The sequence below is a fragment of the Ornithorhynchus anatinus genome, chromosome X1, assembly GCF_004115215.2.
Source record: "Ornithorhynchus anatinus isolate Pmale09 chromosome X1, mOrnAna1.pri.v4, whole genome shotgun sequence".
Classification (NCBI taxonomy): Eukaryota; Metazoa; Chordata; class Mammalia; order Monotremata; family Ornithorhynchidae; genus Ornithorhynchus; species Ornithorhynchus anatinus.
In genome coordinates, this window is record NC_041749.1 from 59,683,032 (window position 1) to 59,696,294 (window position 13,263).

Below are 13,263 nucleotides of genomic sequence, written 5' to 3' on the forward strand. Positions count from 1 at the left end.
TGATGGTTAGAAACATTGTTAATTATTTTATAATAGAAAAATACCAAGTAATAAAGTTCTGGATGTGTTTGCAAAATCTGTTAAACACAAAACTATCGATAATTCTGATACACAAAAACAGCAATCATTGAAATTTAGTTTACTCTAAATATCTTTGCCTAGAACATTAGTATGGAATATACCATTTTTTCACTCATACGACTTCTTCATATTAAACGTCATGCATTTTCTGAAGCAATGAGTTTATATATCAACATGCTTTATGTAAAACTTTGAAATCAATATTAAAATCATACCACACTGAGCTTTTATTACCAGAGATATTTGATAAAGTTTTTACACAATAAATAAGAATCAATAAGCAGACAGTATCTACTGTATTTTAAACGTTCCCAGCTTGTACATGTTAATTTAAACACAACTCGATGATTCATACATCTGAAAAAGACACTGACAAATCTAAATTCATCTCGACTATATTTACAAATATTTGAGTGCCTTCTCCCCAGCTTTGCAAAGTGGGTTCTTCCTACCAGACCACCTGTGCTCTTGCCCTGCTATTACAGGGATTGGCAAAAGGAGGATGCATGAACTCTGGAGACAGGAGGACTCAGTCACAGGAAATTGAAGACCAAAGACTTTTTCTGAGCACATAGCTCCACCCTTCATAGAACTGCGAACATTCTTGGAGATTTTTGGAGAAGTGGTGTCACTCTGAAAGCATGTGAACTGACATATTGTTTTAATTATACTTTTAATATGGCAGTCCGTCGTTTTGTGGTTTTAACATTTGCTTAAACATTTTCAACTGAAAGTCAAACTCTAAGTACAGTATTTGAAATGAAGGTTTTGCAGTAACTTCAAAGATTTGCAGATGTTCACAACATTTGTTGTTTCTGCCTACTGGCGAGGAAGGATTTAAGAATGCATCTAAGAAATCTTGTCAAGGTAATAAGTGACACTTTTTCCACATTTAAATAATTCATTCTATTTGCCTTCAGTATGTGTAATAAATCTGCTTTGGGTTAGTGTGTTTAAATGTTCAATTAGATTTCAGGCCACATCAGTAGATGCCATGTGTTTCACTTTTATCTGGAATTTGGATGAACATTTCTATAGTGTGAGATAAGGGAATAAGTTCTAAGAAGAGGCCTCTTTAGAAAGAGTAAATTCACTAATTTGGAACCAGATTGCTGTTTTTTTAATGATGAGTTTTATAAAAAAAAAAACCCAAAATCAAAAACATTCATATTTTGGTTTTTCAAAAGTAGGTCAGATGTGTCTGAACTTTTTTTTAATGAAACAAATGCAAACGTTCTTATCTTGAGTAGCTAGATACTTCTTTACAAAGCTTAAGGACATTGCAGTTTGACACTTCATCTCACGGGTCTGGACAACACTGTGATTACACTGACAAAGTTTTAGATCTCAAAATATTAGGTGTGGAAGTGGTTGCTCTGGAGGAGAAAAAAGGTTTGGGGAGAAATATTTTACTGACTTTTGGGCACCAAGCTGAAGTGTTACTCTGCACTGGGCTAAAACTGATTAGGGGTGTCTGGAGACCTGTGTGAGACAGCTATGTAAGGTAAAAGCAAATTGCAAAAACTAAAGAAAAATAAGTTAGATTGGAGAGAAGACATTTCACACATTCCTAGTTTTGTTCCACACTGCCATGTTGTTAGTAATATCAAGTTTGTGTTTCTTTTGTAATTTTTTAATCTGGGAATTCTGGGAAGAGGGGAATCCAAATATTACATACTGAATGGCATGGTAAAGTTTAGAGCTTTACAACACTCTGGAGTAAACGATGCAAAACTTTGGAGTTAATCAGGAATTTTACTGCAGTCTAGGACAGCTATACAAAGTCTTGAGACACTGTATTTACCATATATCTTTAATGTGAAGGAAATCCAATCAACCCAAACTCTGCCCAAGTTTTAGTAACATATTGTAGGTGTTCTTTAATAATCTTAGTTTTTGTCTTAGTGGAATAGCTAATAATTCCAAAAAGATTTTCTTGGAAGAGGTTAGAACTAGTTGTTAATATATATCAATTGAATATAAAGTATGGTTATGTAAGCTAAGCCAACATGCTAATATTGCACAAGAGTAAAAAGCTTTCAGAACACAATAAAACATAAGAATGTATTTCCTTGAACCATCCTCTAGAAACAAAAGAAAGCTCTTGATTCAGTATCTTCATGAGTCCTCCAATTCTAGGAGTCCATCTAGCAGACCATTTCTTTTTCATTGACTCGTTTATTTCTCATAAAGGCAGATGTCTTCTACACCATTGGAAAAAGAAAATGTGGTACATAAGCCGCATCAAAGTGTGGTATTTTTTTTCTTGAAGAGAATATATAATATTTTGAAATATTATATATATAATACATGATATAAAGGAAATTATAGATCCAAATTATAGGACGGTTGTTCAAACTTCATAATCACAAAAATTCTACCAAAGGAGCCATTCCTTCACTTTCCACTGTGTTGTCAAAACTCAGGGTGCTCTTGAAATAGGACATTTCATTTCACACAATAAAACCACCAGGATTATAAGATAAACAGTCAAAGTGCAAATTAGAAATCCATTTGGCTTGTGAATGCTTAGATGGTTTAAAAATTTAATTAGATGTCCTCTTGGGTTGGTGGTTTTCCTTCACTACATCCAACGAGAGACTTTCTGTTAAGTTCTTGGGTGAATCTGAAATTTCAAAAATGGCAAATTTCAGTAAATGAACCCAAAACAGAGATAGCATGGTGGTGAGTAATGTTGTCATGGAATATTAAGAGAAGCACCATGGCCTAGTAGATAGAGAACCGGCCTGGGAGTCAGAAGAATCTGGGTTCTAATCCTGACTTGCCACATGTCTGCTGTATGACCTTGGGCAAGTCACTTCACTTCTTTGTGCCTCAGTTCCCTCATCTGTAAAATGGGGATTAAGGTGTGAGCCCTATTGTGGGATGGGGACTGTGTCCAACCCGATTATCTTGGATATATTCCAGTGCTTAGATGAGTGCCTGGCATATAGTAAGCACTTAACAAATGCCATAATTATTATTATTATATTAAGGGTGAATGGTGCTCTTTGGCTAAGGCAACTCTAGTGATGTGTATATATAAGGCATATTTATCACTAGAATATCATTTGCCTATGTTTCTACAAGGGACAGGCTTGATGCTAGTCACAAATCCAGTGATAGTGGTTCCAGAATTAGACAAAAATAAACTCTAGAGGGTTGATTGAAACACTAATGGTGCATCCCAAAAGTCTATTCACCTGATTGACATTCATCTCAGGCTCTTCCTGCTCTCCTAGCCTATCCCAAGTTTACTGTTACTCCGGTTGGTCTCACAGATAGATCACCCAGGGAGGAATTCCAGGTGTGGAAATAGAAGGGCCACCAGATTCACTCCCAACAGCCTCCTATGCTAATTAGAAGACACATGAAGAAATTTGTATCACAGCTGAGCTAACCTGTCTTTATGTATTCACTGTAACATTTTCTCACTGTACTATGCTGATGTGATTAAAAAGACACTAATCCCCAAGCTCACGCCCATTAAGATGCAAAGGAGAACACTAAGGTTTAAAGTATAATTTTCACAATGAATCATGAAATCCATTATCCATTGGTTTGTTTTTTCAAAATCTCAGAGGTCATGGGTTTGAATCCCGGCTCTGCCACTTATCAGTTTTGTGACTGTGGGCAAGTCACTTAACTTCTCTGTGCCTCAGTTACCTCATCTGTAAAATGGGAATTAACTGTGAGCCTCACGTGGGACAACCTGATTACCCTGTATCTACCCCAGCACTTAGAACAGTGCTCTGCACCTAGTAAGCGCTTAACAAATACCAACATTATTATTATTATTATCATGCCATCTCCTCCTATGCAGGCCTATTCCAGGATCTCCAACAATCATGTTAAAAACAGCACTTATAATAGTAAATTCAAGCTGTTCTAAAATCAGTATAGTAGTACTGATATTTCAATGGCGTAGTGGATAGAGCATGGGCCTGGGAGTCAGACAGTCATGAGCTCTAATTCCGACTCTGCCACGTGTCTGCTGTGTGACCTTGGGCAAGTCACTTCACTTCTCTGGGCTTCAGTTACCTCATCTGTAAAATGGGGATTGAGAATGTGAGACCCACGTGGGACAACCTGATTTGCTTGTATCCACCCCAGCACTTAGTACAGTGCTTGGCATATAGTAAGCACTTAACAAATACCACAATTATTTATTATTATTATTATAAAAAATGTGAGTCTAAAAGATTGAAAAAAGGGGAAAGAGCTTCTTTTGTCAACCAAACTGTTGGACATTAGGGTCATATCAAAGTAGTTTCCACAAGAATTTGAAAGCCACTGGAGAAATCACAAATCTAAATTCCTTTTATTTTCATTATGTGAACCTGAATCTATCATAAAACCAGGAGAGTTCAGGAATTTTCCAGGTTATTCTATCTCCCCTTTCCCTGAAGTTTAATGATGGTAAATCTTGGAAGACTTTAAGGCCAGTCACTTTCTTCCGAGGAAAATTTGGGCAGTTTTTGGGTACTTTGGCTCAAGCTAGTTAATACCCCAGACTGTTCATGTTGATTCCCATGTCCCTCTGCTTTGGTCACCCAGAATTTTCTATTGAACATTTTCAAGCTATTCCTTAAGCCTAAATTGTTGACAAAACAAATGAAGAGAGTGAAACCAGGGTAGAGTTGGGGATGTTTCCAAACTGAAAATGAAAAAAAAAATCAAATATTTCAGGTATTTGCTCCTACTAGTAATGACGATAGAAAATAAATCACTTTGAAGAAATGCTACATAGCAGCTAACGTCTTGGCCCTGAATTGCTTAATTACCTGTCCATGTGAAAAGTTTAAGGCTATACCGAAAAAAGAAGTTTGCATGCCTATTTGTGATTCTCAGTGGAAAATAATGGATATGTAGCCCTAGGAAGCACATACATAACTCACTCTTACTAGTGTAATCCTGAAGAACAAATGTGAAAAAAAGTGTTTCCAACAAGATCACATAAGTAATCAAGCAAAGATGGAGGGCTTTTAATTCATTCCCTAGTGTACTTTCTTTTAAAGACCTGTCTTGGAACAGGGTTTAAACTACCACACTGCTCATTCTAGACCTGTTTTTTTTTTAGCTTGACTTCATTCTTAAACTGATAGAGCCAGTATTAGGAACTGTACCTGAATCGCGCCAAGGCTTAAAATGCATCATTAGCAAGCAAGTTGATTTATTTTCTCTTGAGGGAAACAATATAAAGAAGCCTTCTTTTTTCTCCTTTTTATTCCCTGAATACATTGTATGAATGCTTCTTATTTCCTATTTTTGAAATGTATGCATATCTACACTATTCCTTCCAACTTAATAGTTAATAGCAAAGACTGCTTATTTCACCCTTATCACTCGTTTTTAAAAAGTTTGCACCTGTCCTCCAGAGGGGTAAAACACAGATTTAGGGTTAGATTTAGATCTCATTTATCACGGTGTGATTTATGCACACCTTTTTGTTGTAACTGAATGTGGCAAAAATGGATTGATGCCATTTTTTTGGATTTTATTAATAATAGTACTTATAGTACTTGTTAGGCTCTTACTATGTGCCAAGCACTGTTTTAAGCATTGGGGTAGAGATAAGTTAATCAGGTTGGACACAGTCCCTGTCCCACTTAGACTGTGTCCCTGTGACAGTCTAAGTAGATGGAATAGGATTTAATCCCAATTTTATAGATGAGCTAACTGAGGCACAGAGAAGTTAAGTGACTTGCCCAAGGTCACACATCAGACTCATGGTAGAGTCAGTATTAGAACCCAGGTCCTCTGACTCCCAGGTCCTTTCTCTTTACACTAGGCCATGCTGCTTCTTTATATTTTAAAATGCACTCTATTTGAACAGTCAGTTAAAAAAAAGTAATCATTCTCCAGTATAAAAACCATTAAAAGTTTTATTAAATACCTGTTTTATATTCATCCTCAAAACCCTCTGATTCAGATAACTTTTAAAATCTTATTTTATGAAATTTTCAAATGTTTTAACTGATTTCATTTATAGATTAGCTAGAGGGCATGATGCAATTTGAAAATACCTGTTTCATTGGAATAAGAAATGATAAATTTCTAATTTTAAAAAATGGAAGACTTTTTTTTTTCCCCTGGCAACATGCAAGTCATCTAGAGAACTTAAAATGAAATTAAATTTCAAAACCACTGGACCCAGTGTTTCTTAACCAAATTCATTTGTGATAGAAGTATAAGCCTATCACATCATGGAAAGACAGCCTCATTCCTTTCAAGAAAATAGTTTTCAAGAAAAATGAAACTGAAACAAATCCCATCAGCCATCCCACACAAGCTAATTAAAATGGCTCCTATGGGCAAATTATGGGAATGTTTCTCATTTCAGAACACCCACTTCTGCAGATATTTAATTTAAATGAATGCAATCTATAGTGGCTTCTTAGGAACACACACATGAATATTAATGAATCCAGTATGATTCCAAAAATCATTACCTGACACTGAATATTCCTTACGGGTAGTCCATGTAGTGCCTTGGCTGATGGAGTTTAGGAGGAGCAGAGATATAGTGTCTAATGCTATTCATCAATATTAATTTCAAAATGCTCTTGCATTGTTTCACTGGTGATTTAAGCCATACATGAATTATTTAAATTATTATTGGATTTGATAGCTATTTCTAATTAATTTTAACAATGCAGTCTTAGTTCATTTTAACAGTTAACCAGAGACCACCAAACAATAGATTTTGGGTGCTGGAAATATGGCATTTCTAGTCAATAACATCTGAGTTTCGGGGTTGGGGCCACCTTGAAATGTATACTTCTTGAGTTCAGGGATCATGTATAACAACTCTACAGTACTCTGCTCAGAGTAAGTGCTCAATAAATTCTTCTGGTCAATTGATAGATTGGAGAGCTATGTGAAGTCCCTTTTTTCCAGTATTTGTTAAGCACTCACTATGTGCCAGGCACTGTACTAGATCCTTTGTAAGAATCCCTGAACTGGGAACCATTTCAGCCATGCTTATACTCTTCCCTATCCCTAGAAGTGCTTGTAAACTGGAAGAAAACTCCTCAAGGGCATCCCAAATTTTGGGTAGAGTCAGGCACCCCAAGACTCCTTGGGGCTCTAGTACTCTGGCAGCTAGGCTTCCCTAGCAACACAACTTTTCAATGCAACAAATTATGGAATGCAGTGATTCAGTAATTAAAGTGAAGTCTGTCTAAATCAGAGGGTCACGGAGGTAGGTGGGAAGCAATGAGGAACCCCTAGCCTGCTCCTGGGTGTTGTGGTGCTGTTTCCCCGGGAACTACTTTGTGAAGAATTGAGGTTAATGTTAAGAAGTGTTCTCCCTTTCACCTGGAGAACTGTTTTCCAGCTATTGACGGATTATTTGACCACTAACAAGAAGTGATTCTGTGTCACATCAAAAGCTAATTAATAGAGATAATGATGAAGAATAATAGAGAACTTTATGCTTTGTCTTCTTCCTCATCCTGATATATGTCATTTTGATGATGAATGTCTGGGCTGTACATGAGGGCAACTATTGCATGAAGTTCTCAGAAATCAATGTACAGAAAAAGGTCAGGGTTCTGTTTGGTCCAGGATCACTTTTGCTTCTGATCACTAGGTCCTGAAATAATGCCTTTTTTTCCTAAATGAGGACTTTAAGAAGGATGCTCAAGTTACAAAAAGAAAGACTAATATGATTCAGAACAAAGTAAATTCTAAAATAGATGCCTAATTTTAACCCTGACTTTTGGTGTTCTCAACAAAATTACATATGATTTCATCCTTCCTGGAAAAATCCACTCTTCCAAAGTATGCTTTTATTGCCATTCTGTTGAAATAATAGAATATAACCAACTCAGTGTTGGGAAAACTAAATCATTTTAAAAATGATTTACGGGCTCTATATTTCTTAACAGCCTCAGTGATATTTGCCCCAGCTAATGATAGGTGGTGTTGCTACTAGTATTTTTTCATTTGCAGTACAATGCAGAAGGACTCAAATGCATTAGGCTTAAGGTCATATGGCAGTTTTTGTTTTCTGTTCTTGTAAGACCTTGTCCTCACATACACCTCCTAATTGGACCAATAGTCCTCCCTGGGATTGCTTCCCAGGGTTGCTGATGACTTTCATCACCCCACTGCCAGGTTGCCTGAACCCTGGGACAATTGCCCTAAACTCCCCTATATGAATGTGTCTACCAGCTCAGTTATATAGTTATATTGTACTTTCGCAAGTGCTTAGTAAAGTGCTTGACACATAGTAAGCTCTCAATTAATATGATTGCTTGACTGATTAATATGAAAGCAGAATGGGAGTCAGGGCCGAGAGCTAGAAAACCCCCCAGATCTCAACCAAGCTGAATGCTGATGTCAGTGTTCCTGAAGATACCTCGCAGGTGGGTCAAAACACTCATTCTTTTCCACATAGACTGTACGCTCGTTGTGGGCAGGGAATGTGTCTGTTTATTGTTATGTTGAACTCTCCCAAACGCTTAGTACAGTGTTCTGCACACAGTAAGCATATAATGAATCTGATTGAATGTATGAATGAAATAATCCCTAATGTAACTTGGCACTAATGATTAAACTTGTCATGCAGATAATCGGGACAAAAATGTTTTTCCATCAAATATTTATTTTAGAAATATGTGCTGGGCCTTGAAGAACCGACCACTCAGATTACTTTTTATTTCAGATTTTGTGTGTGCATGTGTATATGTGTTTGTGTTCAGAGTAGGCATAGCCTTGAGATCCAAATAAACAGAATGGAAAAATTGTTTTTTTTTTTTATATAGCCTTTGGGACACCAGGTCAGGGTTTTCAATGATAATGTGGTCCAATATCTGGACCATTTACCCCCTTCCCCACATACCACCATGTGCCTGAAGCCCAATTCTCTGTCTTTATATCTTTTAGAATTCTGGGATAGCTGCAGTGGTTTGTACCTAAGGACATTTTTTTTTTTTGCCTCCAGCAGTGAGGAGTCTGAAGGTTCCTTCCAAGAAGGATGTATTTGCTTATCTTATCTTTGCTACTTGGTTTGTTGATTCAATTACTTATTGTTGCTCCAAATTTATTGCTATTTTTCTTTGAATTTGTCTTCAGAAGGGACCCTGTCTGTTCAAATTATTCTGTGTCTACCTCAGTGCTTAGCATGTATAGTAAGGGCTTAACAAATATATGACTAATTAATGTATGTGAAGTAGAATTTTGAAATCTCTTTTTAGGTAATTAGGGAAAATAACCATTGCCTATTACCCATTTAATTCAGACAAATGCAATTTTTGCACTAAATTATTAGGGTAATTGCCTCCTCCATCCACTTAACTTTCGGTGTGGAGACCCAGCCTTATTTAGCGATTTGAAAATCCAAATTCATATGAAGATTCAATATGCAATCTCTAGTGGATGGAAATTTAGCAAGTATACTAAAGAGCCATGACAGCAGGGGAAACAGCCGTTCTCCTATTCAAAACTTAACTTTATGCGCCTATTATATTATACTCTCCCAAATGCTTAGCACATTCCTCTGCACACGGTAAGTACTCAATAAATATGATCAATGGATTGACTGATTGTGACCGAAGGGAATTGGAAGGTAAATAGTTTCTATCCATATGCACTAGACATGAAAATAAATGAACTTACTCTGGTGGTCTTGATTTTATTGCCAGTTGCACACATCCATCCAGAATTATCAGGCAATGTCTTACACTCTTCTCCCTCTAGGCAGGGCTCCATCTCACACCACCATTTCCCAATCACTATGGAAGCTAAAAAGGAATGAGCATGTTTACAACTTCATCTCAATGGATCATCAGTTATTTTGGCAATAGATTTTCCAGGAAAAACATGGGTCCTGCTCACTTTAAGTGGCCAAAAAAAAGTCCAATTTTCATTTACAAGTCCCACAATTTGAATATAATAACATTGTCTAGCCAAGTTATCAGCAAGTGTAACTTGTTCCATATTATATTGAAATGTGGAATGCTATGAAATACAAATGATTTTCTCTGTGGACCCTAAGGAAGATTTATGTTGCTAGTATATTTATAGTGTGTGTATACATCTATAGATAGAAGTATATTGATCAATATACACATATGTATAATCTCTCAGTATTTTCTTCAAGAGAGGGATCATGCAGATTACTGGGCCTTTGGAGAGGATCACTATCTCTAGGAACAATCCCCAGTGACATAGTTCTTAAAGTGGCAGTTGCCCATAGTCTGTATTGGTTGAATGTGTTTTGGTGCCTTTAAAGACTCGAAACCATCCTAAAACTGAATAAATCCAGTAGGCCAAGCAATGAAGACAACATATTTTTCAATGTATATACACAACATCTTGTGTACTATCCAGGAGAAGTCTTTCTGGTCACAGAGCAATGATTTCTGCTCCTTCCCAAAGGGTTGGTGTGCTTTCTCACTCATCAGCTCACTCAAATAAAAACACACACAAAACTATCATTGTCCCTTTCATTTCATTTCCTACTGGCTGATTTTAAAGTAGACCAATTCTTCAGCTGTTAAGAGGTCATATTTAGAGGCGTAGCTTACTTATGTGCATGCTGTATATACTGTTTGGTTTGTTGGAAAGGAAAAAGCCTTAATGTTCACCTCCTATCGTACAATGACACATGATACAACAGCAATGGCAGTTTCTTTGGGCTTCCTAATATGCACCACTGAACAACAAGAATGAAAAATTCCATGCTTCTACTTTTTTCTCCCATGGTGAGTTATTTACATTAAACATCCCAAAAGAGTTCTTATTTGTCAAGGAGTGGCTTTGGGAAGGGGGCAATTCTGTTACTACGTGGAAGTTTCTTACCAAACTTTTCCAAGATGTGACTGAAAAATTTCAGCTGTATGCTTCTGCACCAGCACCAGACTATAATAATAGTGGTATTCGTTGGGTGCTATGTGCCAAGCACTGTTTTAAGTGCTGGGGTAGATTCAAAGTTATCAGGTTAGATACAGTCCCTGTCCTGCATGGGGCTCACAGTTTAGGTAGGAGAGAGTAGGATTTAATCCCCACTATGTGTCAAGCACTGTGGGAGATACAAACTAATCATTTTGGACAAATTCCCTGTTTCACATGGGACTCAGTGTCTTAGTCCCCATTTTACAGATGAGGGAACTGAGGCCCACTTTTCCAAGGTCACACAGCAGGCAAGTGGCAGAGCCAGGAATAGAATCCAGATCCCCTGACTCCCAGGCCTTTGCTCTTTCCACTAGGCAACACTGCTTCCCTATGACTCACTTGAGCTGCATTTTTAAAATTTTTTTTATGGTATTTAAGTGCTTACTATGTGCCAGGCACTGTACTAAACACTGGGGTAGATACAAGTTAATCAGGTTGGGCACTGTCCCCATTCCACATAGGACTCACAGTCTTAAACCCCATTTTTCAGATGAGGGAACTGAGGCACAGAGAAGTGAAGCAACTTGCCCAAGGTCACCCAGCAGACAAGAGGCAGAGCTGGAATTAGAACCCAGGTCCTTCTGAGTCCCAGGCCCAGGCTCTCTCCACTAGGCCATGCTGCTTCTCTTGGGGGACTACGGGAAAGAGACGTTGTACCTCTGACTTGAGGGGTAGGGAGGGAAAAGGGATGGCTGGGTCGTGCAGTCCCAAGTTTGAAACTTAGTGATGCACAGTGACATTTTCCCCGACATCCCAAACAGATGATGCTGGGACTTAGGAGTGATTTTGCTGTAATGGGTCACTGACTGTAAATGAGGGGGTCAGTGGTATGAATTGGAGCTGGCTTGGAAGACATATAAGTGGGCCTCACTGAGCCAGCCTCTCCCATGAGAAGATGAGCTCATCCTGGCAGGGGCTGTAAGCCCAGATGGAAGGAGTTGGGCCTGATGAAGAGGATAATTGAGGCTGCAGAGATGGGCTGTAGGGAAGTTTGAGCTTGGCAGTGGTTGGAAATCACCCTTGTCCACACCTTCCTCAACTCTTAAGGCCAGTAGCAACTTCTCTTGGTCTCACATTACCCAATCCCCGGATCAAGAATCATCAGAACAGGCAAAGATGAGGAGAGCAATTAATGTAAAGACAAAAGCAAAATAAGGAAAAGGTGTTTAGAAAAGAGGTTATTTTAAGTGCATCCTGAACAGAGGTCAGGGTATGAAAGGAGAGCCACGAGAAGCAGCGTGGCTCAGTGGAAAGAGCACGGGCTTTGGAGTCAGGGCTCATGAGTTCGAATCCCAGCTCTGCCACTTGTCGGCTGTGTGACTGTGGGCAAGTCACTTAACTTCTCTGTGCCTCAGTTCCCTCATCTGTAAAATGAGGATTAAGACTGTGAGCCCCACGTGGGACAACCTGATTCCCCTGTGTCTACCCCAGCGCTTAGAACAGTGCTCGGCACATAGTAAGTGCTTAATAAATACCAACATTATTATTATTAAAGGCTTTGTAGGTTTTTACCCACAGCTGAGAGCAGGAAGGGTGAATGAATATGGCACCTCAATGAAGTGTAGGTTCGGATGGGAAGGAGTGAGAGTCACACGTGATGCCAGTAAAGGAAGTGATATTTCAAACTTCTGGGTTACATCAGACACATGTCTTGTTTTGCAAGGCTTATGCTTTTGAGGCTCCCTTTTGGCTAATGCTGATTGAGAAATATGCCAGTCACATTCCTCCGCCTAATCTTTCAATATTGCTCTTCTGAATTTAAATCACCAGGTACTGAAATTCTCTGATCTTTGCTCAAAGGGAAAAATTACCTTTTTCAGCACTACTACTGCAATTTAATATTTTGTCACTGGTTTTCCACTGAAGCACATGAAATATGAACTACTGCCAGCTAGATCAACCTTCACTAACTCTGCGCTCTTCTGACAGGCCCACACCTAATTCTCTGTCCTTATTAATACTCTCTTGCCTCTCGGTGCCAACGCACAATGCTGCAAAACCAGCAAAGCAGTTTTTAGGTACACTTAAATGTGCATATATCTCCTAGATGAAGATGTAAGAAGAATAAAAAGAAATGATTCTTGAAACCCGCATACTGGGCTTAATTGAAAGATTTGAAAATGCAATGATTCTTGGGGAAAAATACTTTCCCACAACAATAGCTGCCTGAAGCTAGTAATAATCTCTTGGAAGTGATAACTGGGGTGGCCATTCTAAGTGCATTTTGATGAAATCACACTTCTCTGTAGCATAACTGAATGTATCTCATTCTTCCAACCG

General features: G+C 38.1%; 1 protein-coding gene across 1 annotated transcript in view; it reads right to left on the reverse strand.

Annotated features, from left to right (window-relative positions):
• Positions 1-284: 284 nt before the first annotated feature.
• The window catches only part of TAFA1 (TAFA chemokine like family member 1), a 542,679-nt gene continuing 529,700 nt past the window's right edge, over positions 285-13,263 (reverse strand). Inside the window, exons 4-5 of the mRNA XM_029049804.2 lie at positions 9,706-9,830; positions 285-2,707 (exon numbers count right to left, since the gene is read on the reverse strand). Coding sequence (XP_028905637.1) covers positions 2,690-2,707; positions 9,706-9,830 — 143 coding nt within the window. The 3' untranslated portion in view covers positions 285-2,689. The remainder of the gene's footprint in view (positions 2,708-9,705; positions 9,831-13,263) is intronic.